Here is an 18,924-nt window from a genome sequence, read left to right as displayed (position 1 = left end):
GACGACGACGCTCACGATTTTCCGATTTTTCAACATCTCCACATTCTCGCAACCCACATTTCGCGCATTTGCTGCACGAATCTCACGAGCTCCGAGACAGCATTTGACTACAAGAGATCTCAGGTTTAATAATGCATGTCTCCGGGTGATCCCGCTCGCCAATCTGATGCGTCAGTCAAAGCCTACTCCTTCGTAAACGATCCTGAGGCGAGGTTGAAGGTCTCGCCGCGGGAGGCCGTGAGTCGGGACGTAATGCCACACGTCATTGGCGTGGTGAGTTGCCAACATACGGGAGCAAGTTGATAAAGCTCAATCAGACATGTGTAGGTAGGGCCCAGGGACCGGTCTAAGCTGCATCATCAAGGTTGAAGACATGGCTTGTAAAGGTTTACAAAATGTGCGTTTCGTCGACTTTCTCTTCTGTTTCTGCAAACACTAACACTCTCAGATCCTGCATCAGTTGGTCAAAGCCAACCACATCCTCCACTACCATGGCGCCGTTGACGGCTTTGGCCACATATCTGTGAGGCACCCAGAGAAGCCAAATGTCTACATCATGTGCGGCTACATGCCTCCAGCCTTGGTCCAAAGCCAAGAAGACTTGATTGAGTACTACGTCGATGGAAGCGCCCCCGTCGACCCAAACGCCAAGAAAGGGTATTCTGAGCGCTTCATACATGGCGAGCTCTTCAAGAAGTATCCCAGCATTCAGTGCGTCGTGCACTCTCATGCGGAAGGAGTCCTACCGTATGTCAGCACCGCAGTGCCTTTGAAGCCGATGTTCCACATGGGAGGGTTCCTGGGCCCACAAGTCCCTGTGTGGGACATCGCGCCAGTGTACGACGAGGACTATCAGCAAGACATGCTGGTCAACAATGCGAAACTTGGCAATTCCCTGGCTTTAGCTTTTGCGCCAACATCTGCCAAGCCCGAAGATTTGGAGCACAATGTGATTCTGATGAAGCGCCACGGATATACAACTTGGGGCAAAGACATTCCCACGGCCGTATATCGCGCCATACACACTCTGATCAATGCTGGATTGCAGACCAATGCCGCCGTACTACAAGCAACTCTTCATGACGGTCCACTGGAAGGATTGTCCGAGCGACACTGTAGAGACTGTCAAATGATGAATGAGGCGACTCAGGACAAGTCATGGAGGTTGTGGAGCCGAGAGGTGGAGGTTAATCCTCTTTACAGGAACAGCATTCCAGCGTGAGGGCTGCATTTGATTATCGAGCTACGAATGACTGACGGGGCAAGACAAGGGGGTGTGGGCTGTGAGCATGATTTTCGAAGTAGCAGAGCGGTGTTTAATGTGTATCTATACTCCAAGAGCCTTTTCCATCGACTCCACGAGATCTTCCTTTCCAAGACCCAGTCGTTCATTCCAGAGCCCCGGACTCTTTGAGTACTGGTTGAGATCGCCCTGCCCATAAACAGACGCCGTGATAAGGTCGCCGACAGGCTTCCAATCCTCTGGATCATCCTCGAGAGCCTTCAGAGCACGTTTCCTGAAAGCAGCCGTGGTGTCGTGTTCGACTTCCAATCTCCTCTTGGTGATATTTTGAAGAGCTGCCACAATCTCATTTTGGGTAGTCGTGAAGCTGTTGACGAAGACTACCTGGTTGGCCGTGTCGCTCAAGTGGCCAGGGGAGAGTGCTGCAGCGATGGCTTCACCGATCCGCGATAGGGTCGACGCCTCGAATTCCACGTTCCCTCCATCAAAGATTGTGACTTTGTTTGCGGCCATGTCGAACCCAAAGATCTCAGGGCCTTGAAATTTGAGATCGAAGAAACTGCCGACGACAAACGTCGTCCAGCTCATCTGATTCTGAAACTGTCGGAGGTAGTTCAAGTTTTCGACCTTTGGTTTGATCACGGGGAACCAGTCGATGGCGTCAGGACCAGTATAGTCGAGACCGTACTCGCTGGGTATGAAGCGTGCGACTCCAGCCTTCAGCGCCGTATCAACGATGTCTCTTTGTTGTTCGACGGCGAAAGTTGCAAGGCAAGAGACGACGGCGTCTTGGTTACGAAACAGGGACTGCAAAGACGACTTGGACAGGTCCGATTCGACAACAAGAACTTTTGAGGGAAACTTTGCTTTCGACTTGTCCCGAGTGACGGCTGTGATTGTGAAGTCTGCCGGATGGGCTGCGAGAGCATTCACGGCAGCCACGCCGACGTTTCCCGTAGAGCCTAGGACGATGATCTTGTTGACGGGTCGAGAGTGGTCTGCCATGACTTCCCTTGCACTGTCAAGAAGCTTCAAATTCAGCTGCTCAATGGCGGCGTCACTTGACAGATATTAGATATCAGATGTCAACTTCTTTTCATTGGGCTTGCTATTGTAATCCACACTATTTGAAGTTGAAGGTCCGGCTTTGAAATGCTGACTAGGAAGCTGTATATCCGGCGTTTTGCGAAGGAGAATCCTTTTCCGAACAAGGAAGCGCTGGTACGCTTGGCTTCCAGATAATCATACCCGGCTCGCCTAGTGAACATATCTGGTTTTGGGTATGTCAGCGATTGATCTACTCCAACTGATCTCTTCTTTGGAGCGGATTGGTCGTTCCAAGTGTCGTACATTCAGTGTATTCGCTTCCCCTTTCTTACTGACAGCGGGGAAATGGTCCATTCGCATTGGGAGCCTCAAATATCGTGTCTTGCATTCTTGCTCCTCATACGAAGATCCTCGCCATGTCTCCAGATGTAGAAGATGATCGGAATGAATATGATCGAGAGGAAGCCAAGGAGACTGTTCCCCCAGTTGATGCCAAGGGTGTGGAACATCTGATTAGCAAAGAGTGGAAAGGCGGCTCCAAGACAAGATCGCATGAAGTCATTCCCGGCGGAGATCGAAGCGAACGAGGTTGGATATGCATCGCCAAGATAATTGAAAACGCCTGCGAACTGGAAAGCCGTTAGTCGTCAAAAGGTGCTCCTCTTCCGTCTTACTTACAGATAGGAATCCGCCGACGGTGAAGAAGCTGGTCGCAATCACAGGGACGATCCATACGACACTGGCGTACTGTGCAGTCCAACCGAAGAAGAAAAGACAGACCGGGAGACAAAATGATCCAACCAGGGCAGTTTCTAGCCGGATCTCCGGTTTCAAGTCGCCTTGACTGTTGAAGCGAGGTTCCACATAGTAGTAGTTGTAGTATACGTAGGGTGGAGCCACAACGAAAGCCCCAGCCGCGATCCCTATGAAGCAGAGGCCTGTAATCCCGGAGCTGAAACCACGGATCTCCTGGAAGGCAATGGGTAGTGATTCGAGCCAGCAGTACAGCACAGCGTAGATCAATGCCAGGTACAAATTCAGGACCAACACAATGGGCTCGTAGATCATAAGCGTGAATGGCCGTACAAACGTGGTGCTTAGGATGTCGGTGATCTTCAACTCCGCGGCTTCGATCTCTGCTTCGCATTTTAATTTTGGCGCGACATTTGACCTCCTCAGACGGAGGGTTCTCTTGTACAGGATGTTCTCGGCCATGGTCTCCGGGAGGAAAAAGAACAGGAATACGAATGTGAATCCAGATATCCATATAAGTTCCCAGATCGGCCATTTCTAGCCCTTGAGCTGAGCGGCCCAGTTGCCAACAATAGGTCCAACCGTCGGTCCACAAATGTTGGCCAGAGCAAAAGCAGTGATCGGGTAGGCGCGCTTTTGGGGACGAAACATGTCAGCGAGGGAGGCGCCTCCTGTGCCCAAAACGGGCGATCCGAGCCAACCTGTCAGGAAACGGAACGCAAGCAACTGTCGGGCATCGTCAACTCTGGGCGTAGCCTTTCTAGCGTGAACGACTCACCATGCCCGTGTTCTTCGCATACACAACGCCGAAGTTCAAGAAGACGAAGGTCAGCAAGGTAATGAGGTAGATCGGGCTTCTCCCAATCAACGGCATCTCTGCTAATGGAGACCAAATCATTGGCCCAATCCCATATCCCAGGACGTAAAGTGTTAATCCCAGGATAGCCACTGGCTGACTGATGTGGAAGTGTTCCGTAATGCCATCCAGGCCAGATGAGTATATGGCTGCGCCGATGTAGATAGCAAAGCACAGCAGGCAGATCTGTCCAGTTACAAAACATTTCGTCCCCAAAGGCCAGTTGCGAGGATGGTAAGGGTCGTTCTCGATCCAGTCAATCAAGACATAGTCCTCTGCGGCATTCTTCTCAAAGTCTTCGGCCGTCGCTTGTCTGCGCTCTGCCTGTTTCTCTTTCGAAGACTCGACATACTCCTTTCTCAGCGCCTCGTCAAGTTCGTCATCGTATGGTAAGAGTCGTAATCCCGGAACGGATCGAACGAGGAAGCCAAACAGAGTACCTTGGAAATAGCCTGGCATTGTTGAGAAGTTGCCTCAGCGCCGGCGGCACCTGTGCATCTGTCATGACATCTGCATGGAGGATATGTACGCCAGGCGCATTGGCCATACTCGTCTGACAAACAACGAGGAGATGGAAAGGAGCGGCCATCTGCGCACAACCAACCGTTGAATCCGCGAGCAATGTGCCTTGCGGCATCTACGGTGACGGTGGAGGCACATGTGCTTCGATCCTGCGCATGGGTCGCTCAGAACTGCGTGAAGCTTAGCGCGAGTGAAGTTGAGTCAATTGGAACAAAGGCATATGCCCAAAGCACAGACAGAGCCAAAGTCCGGCAAGAAGTATGTTGTTTACTGTAAACAACACGCGTCAAATTTGATCTGCATCTTGGCCGTTGCCATATCGAATACATAAGTACCTGGTGTTCTACCGCGCCGATACCGTATCGGCACCGACGAGATAATGGCGATATGCCCGAAGCGAGTAAGCGCCAAAGTCAACCGTGCGGAAGCTACATTTGTGTCTCAAAACCTCGAGTTTAACTTCCCGTCGCATCTGTGCCTCATCACTGCCTCGCATTCAGTTCGAGGGGCCGAAGCAGCGAGCCGGCCCAACTCCAGCCTCACAGCCCCGTGTCTGTCTATTCAAACTTCTTCGTGGGCACAAACAAACATCGGCTTGGTCATCAATACTATACGGTATCAACATACGGAATTCCATCAGATCTATGGCGTCGTGTTCTTTAAGGCGAGCCTGCTGGGCCATGATCTCACGGTGCTCCTCCACAGCTCTCATGCATGTCAACTTCGCTGCAAAGAGCGAATGGCGTCTATACCATTGCGTTACTTCCCGCTCTACCTCTCTTTCATGCAAGCCTCTGAGCTAAGCATGCTTTTATTAGAGTTCTGAACAGCAGTCATCTGATCGAGAGCCCTGACTTTGCCTTGCCGCATATTTGGCCGAAAAGCTGCTGCTTCCCTCTCTTACACCATCGCCCAGTAACCGGACCCGTTGATCAGCAGCCATCTTGTAACCCATCGACGTGTCCGAGTTCCCACCTCGCATGAAATCGGCCATGCTAAGCCAGGGGCATTTGCAAGATATCGGCCAAGGCGTGCCGTACGAGACGCCCCATAGCCCACCTACTACGCTCGGCGAGATCCTTGGCCACATGCACTCTCAGGCTCACGCATCTCGGCCGCGTCAGTTAAGGCCTTCGATCGCAGGGACTAAGCGTACAGGCACGAAAAGAACGCCCATCAGGCCAGCCCCACGAGATCTCGGCTCGACATCCGGCGATCAGACGACGAATGAACTGTCACGACAGGGATCAACGAATGTCCCATCTCTGCAATCGCCCCGATCTTCCACACGTGGCGAGATTCAAAGTCAAGTCGTTACTCGACGGCTCCCACAGCCAGCCAAGACAGGTGGCTTCGATCCTTTCGACGCCTTTCCGGTACAGATTGATGGCGGATTCATAAACCTGTTCGACAGGTACTATCGCGGCTACCGGTGGGAAGACCCAAAGCAGAAATTGCTTGCCGAGACCGCCAGTGATGCTCTCCTTTGCCACAGCTTTCTTGCTATAGCTCACAACGTCTACCATCCCAATGAGGTTGAAGCTTTGAAGCATGAGACGCAGACCATCCAAGTCATCTCGCAGGCGCTCAAATCCACAAAGATCACTTCACCGACTTCGACGGCTTCTGCTAATGTCCCTCTAACTTGGGCGATCTCGCGCCTGGCCATGATCCGTGCCCAACAAGGAGACTGGGAGACCGCGCTGAGGCACATGAACGCGTGTGTGATGACATGCGGGCCGATACCAAGTGTGGTAAATCATAAGTTTGGCTCTCACTTGCTCTGCACATTCATGGTTGTGCTGCTGTCGAATTTTTATCGTCACCCGAGCTGTCGTACCGAATCTTTGGCAGCCCTATGGGAGCACTCCACGATCTATACTGGCCGAAGTCGAGGCATTGGGATTCAAGCTCCCTCTGGCATCTCTCGTGTCCCTACGACGTCAAGACATCGAGCCTGAGCTCCGAGACATCCTTTGTGCACTCAGTGCATTATGCTTCCCGGTGCCGTGTGCAGCCGAATCTCACGCGACACACCTGGTCAGGCAGGGTATTGAGATGCTCAAAATTGGCCTCTGGCTAGCAGAGCTCTCGCCTTTAAACCACGACGCTCTTGGCGATTCACCCGCCCCAGAATGGCATGATGAGCTACAAGAATGCCTGAGGCTGGCGGCTTCCTTGTTTGTGCTGAGTCCGTCGCCCATGTCAAGGGACGCAACTCGCCAATTACGCAAGAAGCTGACGCCGGATCTGCTCTGTGCAGCGACCGGAGCCCAAGGACAAGCAAAAACAGCTCAGGCTGCCTTGCCTTTCTGGATTTTGCTGGTATGCGGTGCGACAGCCCACGACACTGCGGATCAGATGCATTTTGCCAAGCTGATCATGATCAGCTTTCCAGGCTTTATGGACCATAACATCAATGGACCAGAAATCCCCTTTTCCCGATTAAGCGGTAAATTTCTTCCACCGACATTGGACTGCTTGATCGCTGGTATACACTACCTGAACAGTGCCAATGGCTGGACGTTTGGTCCGGAAGAATCGAAGCAATGGCGACAACCAGTCGAGCCGACGCTGTCCACGGCCGTGGAGTCTGGCCACGGAGATTCCAGTCCAAGAGAGATGCAAAAGTGGCGGAAGTCTTCCTTCGGCGCGGCGACGGAATCATCGGCAAAGTATTTTCTAGACCTGTACATCAAGATCACGGGATGTAGACCGGACAAACAGGCAGCAGAGGAGAAACACTCGGTTGAAGTATCCGTGAAGGCGGTGCAAGATCAGGATTCCGGAGAAATTGATTGCGAGGTCGAGTTTGAGAGTTTTAGCATCGACGATGAGTTCTTGTCTTTTTGAGATTGCGGCGGGTGTCCGGCGTGCAAGGCTGTGAAGGCCTTTGTACGGCCCCGTTGATAGAGTTGCCAAAGTGTCGAGCATTTCTCTGAAATCATCCTTGACTTCCGTATCGACTTTGAACCAGAGGTGTTGACGATCAGTCCTCGATACGTGTAGCTATTGATGCAAGGAATCATATGCACATGTTACCCAGACTACTTGCTGGGCGTTGAGAGCGTTGCATGTGCATTTTTGGATGCTGTAATGTAACTTCGGCCGATACTCGGAATTTGAAATGGGGATATATGCGACTGTCTTCAACTCCTTTCAGACCACCTGATTCGCAATTCGCGCGCATCTATCACGCCCCCACTCACTAGACCCTGATGTGATGCGTGTGTGTCTGCAAGGACACTGTTTGGTGCGGCCGCGCACCTTAACAAAACCTCATCGAGATCATGATCCTGACACCTTCGACTTGTTGAAGCAATCATAAGCGATCCGTCTCGGCCACGGTGCGACTCAGACGGTCTAATCTCAGTGCTCAGAAGAACATCATCCTACACACCATCATGCCTGTCTCTCAAAGTCAGCCATCGATGTTTTCTCACTCAGTGATCTCCATTGAAACTCACCATTGTCCGCAGCCTCCAGGCTTGCGTTCATTGGATGGGTCGTCCAGACCGGCCCATTGCTCAGGAGAATCCTACACTTCAAGACCCCTGCTCTCAGCTCCACTCCATGCTTCGACATCTCCTCCTTCAGGTCTCTCATCTTCGTCTCCTGCTCCAGTCCAGGCAATCCTCTGAACGCTGTCCTCCACGATGTGCCTTGTTCGCATGTCTCGGTGGTGTCGTATTGCAACTCCGGAATCAAGGCTACATACTCTGAAGGTATAGAGGTGAGGCGACGAACACAGGTCTGAGGGTCAGAGAAATGAAGCTTATTGTTGCTGTAGAAGATGCCAATTGCCTCGAGTCGGACTTGGCGATTGGCGCAGAGGAGGCTTGGTTCCATGTGGTCGTTGGTCAGACGAAACGAATCGTCTGATTGCGGTAGGAGGATTTCATGCCAGATGCGATTTCGCAGCTCAGCGGGTAGGCTCAAAAGTAGGGACGAAGGTGTTGATTCCATTGTTGTTCCTTGTGTTGCTGAGTTTGTGAGCGAATTGACTTGTCAAGGTGTTTAAATCTTCGCTGAGTTGTGAAAGACATCCAGTGATGTCAAAGGGTCTTTGTAGCCAGGAGTGAACAAAGCAGACCCAGGCCATGTACGAGTTAAAGTCATCCGAAGAGACCGGAGGGCATGACGTGCCACGAAGGCTTCCGTCGGAGAGGGAAAGTGGCGAGCGTATGTTGACAGCTTTGCTCGAGCTCCAGGCGTGAGCCTTGAAAGGGAAAGTTTCCATATCAACAAACTACTTGTGGGCCAGAAATGTTCCAAAATGCTGTGACTGTTTGACGGCAGTCATGATTGGCTTCCCGGTATGGAGTCTTGACACCGTCGTTGCTGCAGCTCTCGAGTAGCTTGGTCAGCTCCAAGCTACTCTTTAGCAAGTGCTATGATCCTAGAAGTGGTCAGGGCCTCCCAACTCAGCACCGAGGAAAGGCTTCTGCAGTAGACAGGGGAAAGGACGACTTGATGCTCTCACCGGCGCTCATAGTCGACCGAGACCAAAGCAAGAGTGTCTTGTAGTAGAATCTTCTGTCTTCCCCGATTTGTTCGCAACCCGCATGTCACTAGTCCCAATGTGTTAAAAATCCTGAAGGAAAAGTCGGCTTCTAGAAAAGCCCGAGGCGAGGCTGCATGCGTGGCTTCTCGAGCAAGGTTCACGCTACAAAAGAACGTCCACGTCATTGCTCCTACAACTGCCGAAGCTCTTTTAGTTCTGTTTCTCAAGCTGTGCAGGCGCTCTTGTTAACAAGAATGGTGATCGAAGTGACGCAGACGCTATATGCTTCAAGTCACACCAGGCTACACCATTTTCTTACGTCCTATATGATTAAGGAAGCCGATACACTAAGCAGTCTGCCGTCCCTTCTTAAGCTGTGCGAAGTCTCAATGGGAAGACGATCATTTCTTGCAGGTAATTTAATAGTGGGGCTCCCGATCCGTGTCGTACTGATCAGCTGGCTTATATGGCAGGACTTCTGCAGCAACAATGTTGAATCCGGATCCCTTGAGCAGCTTCGCCCAGCCTGCCTTGGTCAGATTCAGAGTCTTTACCCGCTTGCCCATGTGCTTGGGCTCAGCAATTCCAGTACCGGTCTCCGTGTCTTTGAAGGGCTCGAAGTGGACATCCTCCTTTTCCCAGTCCTCGCCAGCTATAGTCCCAACAAACAGCCATCCGCCCGGTTTGATCCACTCCGCCCATTCAGGAACAATCTGCTCGACTTCCTCCAGCTTCATGTCAAACGTGGAAAAGATGGCAAATGCGGCGTCGAATTGGAAAGAAGGCTGGTATCCGAGCATCCCGACGGTGGCAAAGTTCCCTTCAGGCACCTGTTGACCAGCAATATTTGTCATCTCCTCAGAAACGTCGATACCATAAAGCTTGCAACCGGTCTGTGCGATCATTGCGGATGTCGGCTTTCCTGTGCCTTGTCCGATGTCCAATATTGTGGTATGGAGCGAGATCGAGAGTCGGTCTAATGACTGCCGTACGAACTTTGTTTGGTTCGGGTTCTCGCCATAGGCATCCTGGTAAGACTTGCCCATGTCGTTGTAAGTCTGTCTTGCTTCTTCATCGGATTGCTTCATACTTGTGATACCTTTTCGGTCAAATGGAGTCGATGGAGAGAAGTAATGAACAGCTTTCGTTGTGGCAAGACTAACATGACGATCTCTACTCCATATCTCCGGTAAGATCGCTTGGTCTCATGTAATCATAATGAGGAGCTTGTAAACTCTAAGACCCTAGAAGCATTGCTTCCTTCCACTCCTTCATAGCTTTATTAGAACATCATCTGCATACGTAAAGAAGTAGTTCGTTGTGTTCAAATGTTACTGGGAACAGTGCAATTATGGTGATTACGCTAAGCTCGATTAGGAAGTTATGGGGATTCGTCCTCCTTCGGCTTTTTGAAACGATAGCACCTTTCCACATGTGCGAAAGAATTTGATGGACTGTAGCTTTCAATCTTTTTTCCAAGTCACTGCCGATCGATCGATTCCTATTCAACACTTCCTTGGCTCGATGTAGCAGTAGTACTTCTGCCAAACGAACCAAGTCGAAAACAGCTCCCAGGGCTTGTCATCCACAAAGACCAGATCAAATTGTCTTACAATTTGAGGAAGCACCTTGCTCATCTCAAGCAAGCTGATGTTCTTTCCGATGCAGGTACGGCTCCCCGCTCCGAACTTGTACAATGGAGTTAGCAAGCTTGCACGACGTACATCATGAAACACTTCTAACTCACCGCAAACGACCCTCCAAGCTGCGTGGCGGGGTTCTTGGAGCTACTGTTGTCGAGGAAGCGCTCGGGACGGAACTCTTCTGCATCTTCCCCGTAGACTTCCGGGTTACGGTGAAGAGCCCAAGCAGACACACCGACTTCAGTCTGCGAACCGGAGCCAGTCAGCTAGATGAAGAAGAAACACCTGTAATCATGGACTTACACCTGCCGGGAACCATCTACCACTCAACTGCACGCCGCCTTTTGGCACTGTTCTCGGATAGATATAGCCCACAGCAGAGTGCAGACGAAGCGTCTCCATGATGACTGCCTGCAGATATGGCATACTCTGCGCCTCCTTGAACGAGATCGGGTCGGACACCTTTCCCTCTGAAGCAAAATCGTCGACTTCTTTTCTCAATGTCTCAAGGATGAGTGGATTGCGGTACAAGTAGTACAAAGCAGCGGAGAGCGTGATGGCGGTGGTGTCAGATCTGGACAACGTACGTCAGTGGGTGTGCGAATTGAAAGCAATGCCTGCAGCCGTCTCACCCAGCGGCGATGTTCGATCCCATCGAATCCAACATGTGCTCGTACTTCACCTTTCCAGCTGACTCAAGCTTGAGCAACTTGGTCACGAATGGATCACTCCGAGCGTTCTCTTTCTCGATGATGTTCCCACGATGCTTGTCAATCTGGCTTTTCGCAATTGTCTCCATGATATTGACGCCCTTCGACCCCATCAAACGCCCGAGTTTGTAGATTGGAAGATGGAATTCTGGCATAATGCCGACGACGCCTTGATAGCGTATGAGGAAATGCACCAATTTCATCAGACCGTCGACATCGCCTTCGTTCTCCATCATGCCGAAGTTCTTGTCCAGCTGGTCTGTGGGTCAGCACTGAAGTTCATGTAAGCCACAGCAACGACTTTACTGTGATCTCGCCAATAACATCAAAGGCGTAGCACTGCATGAACTCTGGGATCAAAACCTTCTTCTTCCTTTCCGCCATCTCGTTGAGCTTCCGTATGCATACTGCATTCATTCGATCGACGGCGTCCTCGTAGCTGACTAGCGAACTCATGCTGTACAAGTTTGACAGCTTCTTTCTCCTATCAGCATGAACGGTTTCATCCGTCAGGCTGAACATGTTGGGACGGCTTGGGTCTTCTGCCGCGTTGTAGTAATTGGTCTTGTTGAAATCGCCGCCATGGGCATAGATCTTCTTTTGGGCCTCGAGAGTGTTCAACGAGTACCGGTTGGGAGCAAGCCTGATGATTGGACCTGACAACATAATTAGACCAAGCCAGGCGTTCGTCATTGGTGTTATGCCTGCCATGCTGCTTGTGAAGATTGACGATGGTCTCATGCGAGTCTCCGCGGATCATTTGTCTTAGCTCCCATAGCCTTGTGAACCTGGCCAGGAGCGGGCCGGGAATGTCTTTGTGGGGAGAGATAAATAACGCATAGAAAATGCGAACGATGGCCCAGAATGGTAGGAATGCAGTGACGGCGAGAACGATTTTTGTTGGACTGAGGTCGATAGCATCGACGCTAAACGCCCCAATCAATACCATCGTAGCTTGAAAGGTGTGCGGTCAGGTGGGAGATGGGGTAGGATTTCAGATGATGGGATTGAAGAAGAGGTCCCCAGTCTCAATATAAGTCTTATAAGAAGCAGATACTGTCGCCCACTTTCTTCCGTTTCCTGCACAGCGACTTCACCGACTCGCCACAAGACCATCTTGTCGGCTGCTTCTAACATCAGCGCTCCGAGAAATATAGCCGGACTCCACTGAAAAATGTATTTGCCAGCAACTCCAAGCAAGGTCCCTGCGAATGCCGAAACATACTTGATGTCGAATGGTCATGTGGTGAGGGAAGCTAAGTCATCTAGTGCAACTAGCTCCTCAATGTTGGCGGCTTTCTGCTTCTTTCGGATCTTGAAGGAGCCGGTCCCGGTCTGTGCCAAGGCCGTCTTGAAACAATTTCCATAACGAGTACTACTCTTACCTCGAGCTGAACCCAACCGAGACTTAGGCTTAGAACGAAAGCATGATGTGTCTCCAAGCCTATGAGGTTGTGATGATCGTCGCGTGACGGTGTAGCTCATTGGACGTCTACTACCAAACGACTTGGTATCTGTCAAGTTCCATTATTCGCGCTATGCTTAGACCCATCAAGGCTCCAGCCGGGAACGCTACTCGAATAATCCTTTGCATGTCTGGATGTAAGTAGCTGTTATAGGTTACTATAGACAGACAAAATATACTCTAGATTTACAATAAGGTACGTGCCGTGCCTTTACACTTTCGAGGAAGCCCCTGAACTTTGTCCATCATCGCTTACAACAGTTAGATTCAGGACTTCAAAATACGAGGTGTGAAAACCTTGTTCCTGTCTTTAAACGGGGTCGTTGCATGCACCTTGCCTTCGTATCCTAGACAGATACACTGTTAGTAGACGAATTTCGTACGCTCGCGATCCTGCTGGCCAACGATGCCGCGCCGCAGACAGCATACGAAATCTCACGAAGGATGCGTACAGTGCAAAGCCCGGCGAATGAAGGTCCGTTCCTTTCGGATGCACGGCTGTCGTATTTTCGAGAAAAGCCACCACATGGATATAGTTGAGGTCTTTAAGGATGTTGCGCTCCCGTTGGCCATTTTGCGTTCGCTTCTGTTTCTTACGCTTGGAGCCTTGGAGCTGCTTAACAGCTACTCGATCACCAAAACCATGGACAGCCTCAACTGTCTCCCAGATGAAGACCCTGCAATTCGTGGTATTGCCGATGCCACCAAGTCCATCTCAGGGATACTTGCGACTTCCCTGGAAATCAAAGTGATCACTATCGCGTCCAGGCCAGTGGAAGCGGACTCCTCATCTCATGTATTCGCTCATGGATATGCTTGACAATAGGTCATCGTCGTCAATCTGGCCGCTGAAGGTTCTAGAACTGTCTTTGACTTTGTGGCCTTTCACGTTCGGTACAGATATTGTGCTGGCAGAACCTGGGGCTTCGGAGCAGGGCTAATTTGCGGTTCATGAAAGGCCAATGGGGCTCGCGCCGACGCCGGCGCTGGGGCATGGCCATTCAGGCCAGTTTTGGAAAGCTCGTCTTGCTGAACTGTCCTTTGCTCAATGGATATTTGACTGCTCCTTCTCTCCTAATTCTCCAGTACTTTCTGCCTCATGGGTCTTCTCATCTTTGGCTTCGCGGATTCCACCGAGGTTCCAAATCAGATCAGCATCCATGCCTTGGAAATCAATGTAGAAAGTAAGGCATGCCCTGAACGCTGTGGCAGCGATCAGCTGAGAGGTTCTCGTCCATCGGATCAGGCTATTTGCCGTGAGCCCATGGTTACACAAGAGGCCGTCAGGCCCACGCAAAGAATATGCGGCCTCGGATGTGGCAAGTGCATCGGAAGCGCCAGATTGAGTCTTCAGGTAAGCCAACATTGAAGCGCGATTCTTTCGTTAGAATCTGTGCGTAGGCGAGGTTGCACAACAGCAAGTGGCGGGCGTCCAAGCCTCAATTCTGCATCGAGAGGGTGTAGAGGACATGATTCAACGAGGGCTGGCCCGCACATATGCACAATTTGTAGGCATCCATCCCGCAGCCTCTCGGTCGTCCGGGCGTAGATTCAGCTCACCAACACGCCTGAGCCACAGCTGCGCCATATTCATGGGTCTGATGTATTCTGTTATTCCTTGGAGATTCCCGTCTTCCTGAATCTTACGCATCCTCCATCTCATCGATTGCAACCATGGCAAACGCAATATCTTTGACCATCGAGTTATACGGGTGCGAGATTTTCATGGATGCGGCCAACATGCTTGAAGATCTGGAATTGCTGCGACTTCAGCGGGTGTGGCGCTATCGCCGTCTCGTGGACTGGGCGGATGTTGTTGAATTTGCTATTCTTGTGGCGGTCTCATTGTCCACTCGCTGACATCGGATCGTCTGTAAAAGACGATGGCGGTCTTCCGCTACCTCAACGACCCTACAGTCGTGACCAACATTGACGTAGTGGCAGCCGATGTCCGGAATGAGCTTCGCGATTGGGAGCGACTCACTCCTGGCGTAAGGGGCATTGTGGCACACTGGGACGAGAATTATCCGGCATACTTTGAACAGGTGTCATTGTTTGCCAGAAACTGGGTGACAGATCGTCTGAATGAGATCCGCCGGGCCTGGCAACCGGCGAATGCTCCCGCACGCGATAGTGTACTAGCAGAGGTCGGACGACTTGAGGATCTAATCAATGACATGCGGTACGCGTTCGAGGATCGTGATTAAGGGTGTGGAAAAGTGGAGGAAAGGCGACTGGAACAGTATATACGTCTTCTGAATTCAAGTCCAAAAGGCTATCTTCGGAGGGCGCTCGTAGAGTATGTACCAGCTGTCGGGGTTCACGAATCTTGAATACATTTGAAATCCGATTTCTTCGGCCGGTACCTTCATCCAGCCAACGTCTTGCTCCCTGCAGTCCTCGACTGGATTGAACGTAAGATCAGGCTGGTCGTACTCATCGTCCGGATCGACATGATCTAGCTCGGACTCCCATTCACCACTAATCAAGTGAACCCAGCCAGCGTCCGCCCAAGGTGCCGCAAAGCGTACGTTGTTGCGATCGAGGACACTATCTAAGGCTTCCCGGTCCACCCGTATGAAAAGCCGATAGCGAGGGCTGCCGGGACAGGTGCCGCGGGGCTGCTCGAGTTGCCAGTTGTCCCTAATCCACGCAGTGAAGTGCTGACGGAGATTTGCGACAGAAGCATTGTCGGAAGCCTCTTGATCATCGAAGAATTTCCAGTCCAGGCTGTCAAGCAAGTATGGGCCAGTTGATGCCAGTAGCTGCTCGCGGGCGCGCTCCTTGACGATTTTTTTGAGCTGTTCCCAGGCGTCGTCGTCGCCGTAGGTGGTTCTGTACATGACGAAGCCCCAGCGATCGTGACTGTAGTCCTCGAGGTCAAGTCTGATTTTTCTCGTCTCCGAATATGGTTTGGTGTCTCCATTGGGATCTGTCGCCATGGCTCGTGTGGAGATGTAAAAGAGTGGCGGCGATGATGTTGTGCGGACGACTTGTGGTGAAAGTGGCAAGCTCGGCCTGTGGGAATTGCTGAAATGCTTCCTTGAGTAGACACAGCGTTGGAGCGCAAGTCGTCTTTTCAAGGCAAAGGCTGGTCGCATATGAAACTGGGGCAGAAATGGGCGAAAGCGAATGCACGTTGAGTGTGAATATGTCGATGATAACGATGTCACTGGCAAAGAAGCCGAAGTCGCCGGCAATGTAGACTGGCGCACAGGCTCACGTGACGCTCAAAATTCCAAACTTTCCTTTAACTTCATAAGCAGACTCTGTACAATACTAAGATCCTACGACTAAACCTAAGACCGTATTAGACTCTTATGTAAGGACGCCAGAAGCAGGCCCTTAGCGTCTAAGTCGGATTCCTCGCTCGGCAGCGACACATACCTTGAGAAAGTCCCGTGAAGGACGCTATATTCTCCCCCTTCTATGCTGCAGCAATGAGTACAGTCGAGCAGGTTCCTTCGCAATGTTCGCAAAAGCGGTGCTTGAATTCTCTACAAGCCTCTTGTCTCGAATTGGCCTAAGGCAGGACGGATTATCCAGCGTATAGACCTAATAACAGCAAACGCCGGCCTCAATGGAGAGCCTGCAACTTCTTTCACCTATACGGTGTCAGCTGTTCTGCAGAATTCAAATGTCTTAGTGAGCTGTCCAAAGATCATGGCTATAACAATACAATTGATTTGAACGTGTACTAATAGAGGACGGAAGATCAGTTCACAGTACGCGATTTCTTGTGCTAAAACGAACATGCATAGGTGAGCTCATTCGCAGACATCACCCCAGTCCGGTAGAATGTCTCATTGAGCTTGATCGAAGCCCTAGCAATACGTGACAACGACTATCCGACTCATTACAGCAGGCAAGTGGTGCGCTCCGATTGCGGCCCTTTGGCCGTGCATGGAGGCTCTTAGCTAGTATCAAACGGTGACGTGATGGCCGCATGATCGGGGAACGGGTCCGTGTACGGCAATCAAGTCGGTAAGGGAAGCTGACGCGTGTACTGTAACAACCTGTGGCTGGAGTAAATGCACTTGGCAGAAATGGATAGGAAACACCTCGAAACGGGGTCGCTTTACAGCCTTATTAGGCTTGACATTCGCTTGCTCCGATCTCGGTCGATCGTTGATAGCGCAGAATGATTCCCTTTTAGAGCATTTGAACGCATGCGCACCAATTGGGAAAGCATTGCGAATCCAAAATGCTGTAGCCTACCTCCGCAAATTGCTTGCATTCGCTATATCCTATTCTGTGAACTCCTTTCAACCAAGTCGTCGCAGAATGAAGTCACTTTCAGACATCAGCCACGAATGCCAACATCGATGGCGCGAGACTACAGCATTCAGCCAGACCAGCGACGTAATTCGCAGCACAGATTGGTGCATGCATCGTTCATACGCACGGAGGACGTATGACGAGGCTACCACCTCACCGTGTTCTGGTCTTGGCCACATAAGTTGGAAGATCCGGCGCAGTTGACTAGATAGTCTCTCTCGAGGTACTTCCAGCAGCTTCACGAGATTTACACCATGCATGCCTCTATCTTAGGTCTCGTTTTGGCCTCCATCTGTTCCTCGGCCGCCACTCCCTGTTGCTGCGCAGCGACGCTCTAGATATCAACAGCTCTACAAATGTTCCGTCCGCACTTGCTCCAGTTCCAGCCAACTCCAGCACTGGGCCTGCGAATACCGTTGTGAATACGGCAGCCTTGAGCTCAGACTCGAACTTTCAATTCATCATGCTGCTGGTAGCTGGGCTCGCCGCTGGGCACGGCGCAGACCTCAACGATGTGCTCAAAACGGCACTCTACATCGAACCTGGAAATTTTGAAAGCTTTGCCGAAGCCTTCAAAGACTTAGCGGATCAGACAAAGGCGAAGGCAGATGACACACTCCTGCAGTCGGATGCTGTCAACGCTCGGGACACGTACTTTGCGGCTGCTACCTATTATCGTGCTGCCGACTTATTTCTCCACGGCAACTGCAGCGATCCGAGGATCAACGAATTCTGGGACTTGCAGACCGATTGTTTTAACAAAGGTATATCCGCTTTGCCGGTTCCTGGAGAACGCATCACTCTGAAAGCGAACGGTTTCAAGATCCCAGCGATATACTACGGTCCATCGCAGCCGGTTCCAAATGTAAAGCGTCCAACATTACTCCTTTGCGAAGGATATGACGCCGCCCAGGAGGAGCTACTACACTTCAACGTCTTTTTCCCCCTGAGTCGAGGTTGGAACGCCATTACATTCGAGGGGCCTGGACAGCCAACTGTGCGCCGGAACCAAGACATTGGCTTCATCCCCGACTGGGAGCGAGTAGTGACTCCGGTCGTTGACTACTTGTACACCCGTTCAGACATCGACTTCGAAAGGCTCGCTCTTCTAGGTAATTCTTTCGGTGGTTACCTCACCGCCCGCGCTGCAGCATTTGAGCCGCGTCTCAAGGCACTCATCTTAAACGGTGGCATTTATGACTCTCATCAGGCCTTTGTCGGTCAACTCCCAGCGAACTTACAGGCACTCTACGACGCTGGAGACAAGGACCAATTCGACGACCTCATCGGCGAGGCTCTGCACAGCGAGAACGCACCCAGCCAATTCCGGTGGGATGTAGAGCAAGGACTCTGGGCCTTCAAGATCCAGTCACCGTATGACTTCCTGTAAGTAACTAGGGCTTACACGATTGCCAACATCACAGATCGAATCCGGATGCCCACCTTCATCGCCAATGCAACAGATGACCAATTCTTCGCTGGCCAGCCTCAGCTTGTGAAGAATGCACTCGGCGATCGAGCAACTTTGTATTCTTTCGACGGAGCCGCGGGATACCATACGCAGGTTGGTGCGTCTGTCGAGTCGAACAGAGTCATTCATATGTGGCTGGACTCCGTGTTCAATATGACTTCACAGGCTGTTGCGGTGTATTGAGATCTCACGCAAGAAGGATGGATGTTGCTGGGGGGTTCGATAATCTGCTGGTGAAGGGAATTCAGTTCCAGTGTAATATCACGTTTTCACATAGAAGTTGGTAGTCTGTCTTGTATACCGGTCCTGTTCAAGTCCAACAACCTTGTTCATCTGAAGAGACGTGACGGGGAACATACTGCCTTGCGTCAAAGGCCGAAGTTCGGCAATTGGTCTTGGCAACCGCCAGACGCCGACGCTACCTTGGAGAAG

The 18,924-nt window shown here is 51.3% G+C and overlaps 10 protein-coding genes across 10 annotated transcripts; 4 read left to right on the top strand and 6 right to left on the bottom strand.

Annotated features, from left to right (window-relative positions):
- Positions 1–135: 135 nt before the first annotated feature.
- M409DRAFT_18661 (uncharacterized protein) lies at positions 136–1,222 on the top strand (the record flags this gene model as incomplete). Its single annotated transcript, XM_033804600.1, has 3 exons — positions 136–273; positions 332–397; positions 449–1,222. The coding sequence occupies 3 exons, from the start codon at positions 136–138 to the stop codon at positions 1,220–1,222; spliced, it is 978 nt and encodes a 325-aa protein (XP_033672438.1).
- A 105-nt stretch (positions 1,223–1,327) lies between these two features.
- M409DRAFT_50969 (uncharacterized protein) lies at positions 1,328–2,248 on the bottom strand (the record flags this gene model as incomplete). Its single annotated transcript, XM_033811683.1, has 1 exon — positions 1,328–2,248. The coding sequence occupies one exon, from the start codon at positions 2,246–2,248 to the stop codon at positions 1,328–1,330; it is 921 nt and encodes a 306-aa protein (XP_033672437.1).
- Positions 2,249–2,658: 410 nt separating this feature from the next.
- Positions 2,659–4,358, bottom strand: M409DRAFT_63772 (uncharacterized protein; the record flags this gene model as incomplete). Its single annotated transcript, XM_033815757.1, has 4 exons — positions 2,659–2,919; positions 2,969–3,580; positions 3,614–3,769; positions 3,822–4,358. 4 exons carry the CDS (start codon positions 4,356–4,358, stop codon positions 2,659–2,661), a joined length of 1,566 nt encoding a protein of 521 aa, XP_033672436.1.
- Positions 4,359–5,413: 1,055 nt separating this feature from the next.
- M409DRAFT_18658 (uncharacterized protein) lies at positions 5,414–7,274 on the top strand (the record flags this gene model as incomplete). Its single annotated transcript, XM_033804599.1, has 2 exons — positions 5,414–6,175; positions 6,276–7,274. The coding sequence occupies 2 exons, from the start codon at positions 5,414–5,416 to the stop codon at positions 7,272–7,274; spliced, it is 1,761 nt and encodes a 586-aa protein (XP_033672435.1).
- Positions 7,275–7,797: 523 nt separating this feature from the next.
- Positions 7,798–8,387, bottom strand: M409DRAFT_50966 (uncharacterized protein; the record flags this gene model as incomplete). The annotated part of the gene is made up of 2 exons (XM_033811682.1): positions 7,798–7,829; positions 7,889–8,387. The coding sequence occupies 2 exons, from the start codon at positions 8,385–8,387 to the stop codon at positions 7,798–7,800; spliced, it is 531 nt and encodes a 176-aa protein (XP_033672434.1).
- Positions 8,388–9,344: 957 nt separating this feature from the next.
- M409DRAFT_18656 (uncharacterized protein) lies at positions 9,345–10,013 on the bottom strand (the record flags this gene model as incomplete). Its single annotated transcript, XM_033804598.1, has 1 exon — positions 9,345–10,013. One exon carries the CDS (start codon positions 10,011–10,013, stop codon positions 9,345–9,347), a length of 669 nt encoding a protein of 222 aa, XP_033672433.1.
- Positions 10,014–10,430: 417 nt separating this feature from the next.
- Positions 10,431–12,227, bottom strand: M409DRAFT_63770 (uncharacterized protein; the record flags this gene model as incomplete). Its single annotated transcript, XM_033815756.1, has 6 exons — positions 10,431–10,613; positions 10,673–10,813; positions 10,872–11,142; positions 11,201–11,532; positions 11,585–11,934; positions 11,987–12,227. 6 exons carry the CDS (start codon positions 12,225–12,227, stop codon positions 10,431–10,433), a joined length of 1,518 nt encoding a protein of 505 aa, XP_033672432.1.
- A 2,399-nt stretch (positions 12,228–14,626) lies between these two features.
- M409DRAFT_18654 (uncharacterized protein) lies at positions 14,627–14,950 on the top strand (the record flags this gene model as incomplete). The annotated part of the gene is made up of 1 exon (XM_033804597.1): positions 14,627–14,950. The coding sequence occupies one exon, from the start codon at positions 14,627–14,629 to the stop codon at positions 14,948–14,950; it is 324 nt and encodes a 107-aa protein (XP_033672431.1).
- Positions 14,951–15,004: 54 nt separating this feature from the next.
- M409DRAFT_18653 (uncharacterized protein) lies at positions 15,005–15,685 on the bottom strand (the record flags this gene model as incomplete). The annotated part of the gene is made up of 1 exon (XM_033804596.1): positions 15,005–15,685. One exon carries the CDS (start codon positions 15,683–15,685, stop codon positions 15,005–15,007), a length of 681 nt encoding a protein of 226 aa, XP_033672430.1.
- Positions 15,686–17,484: 1,799 nt separating this feature from the next.
- Positions 17,485–18,675, top strand: M409DRAFT_63769 (uncharacterized protein; the record flags this gene model as incomplete). The annotated part of the gene is made up of 2 exons (XM_033815755.1): positions 17,485–18,389; positions 18,420–18,675. The coding sequence occupies 2 exons, from the start codon at positions 17,485–17,487 to the stop codon at positions 18,673–18,675; spliced, it is 1,161 nt and encodes a 386-aa protein (XP_033672429.1).
- Positions 18,676–18,924: the final 249 nt, after the last annotated feature.

Source organism: Zasmidium cellare (assembly GCF_010093935.1).
Source record: "Zasmidium cellare ATCC 36951 unplaced genomic scaffold M409scaffold_5, whole genome shotgun sequence".
Lineage (NCBI taxonomy): Eukaryota > Fungi > Ascomycota > Dothideomycetes > Mycosphaerellales > Mycosphaerellaceae > Zasmidium > Zasmidium cellare.
This window is presented reverse-complemented; position numbering and strand designations above follow the sequence as displayed.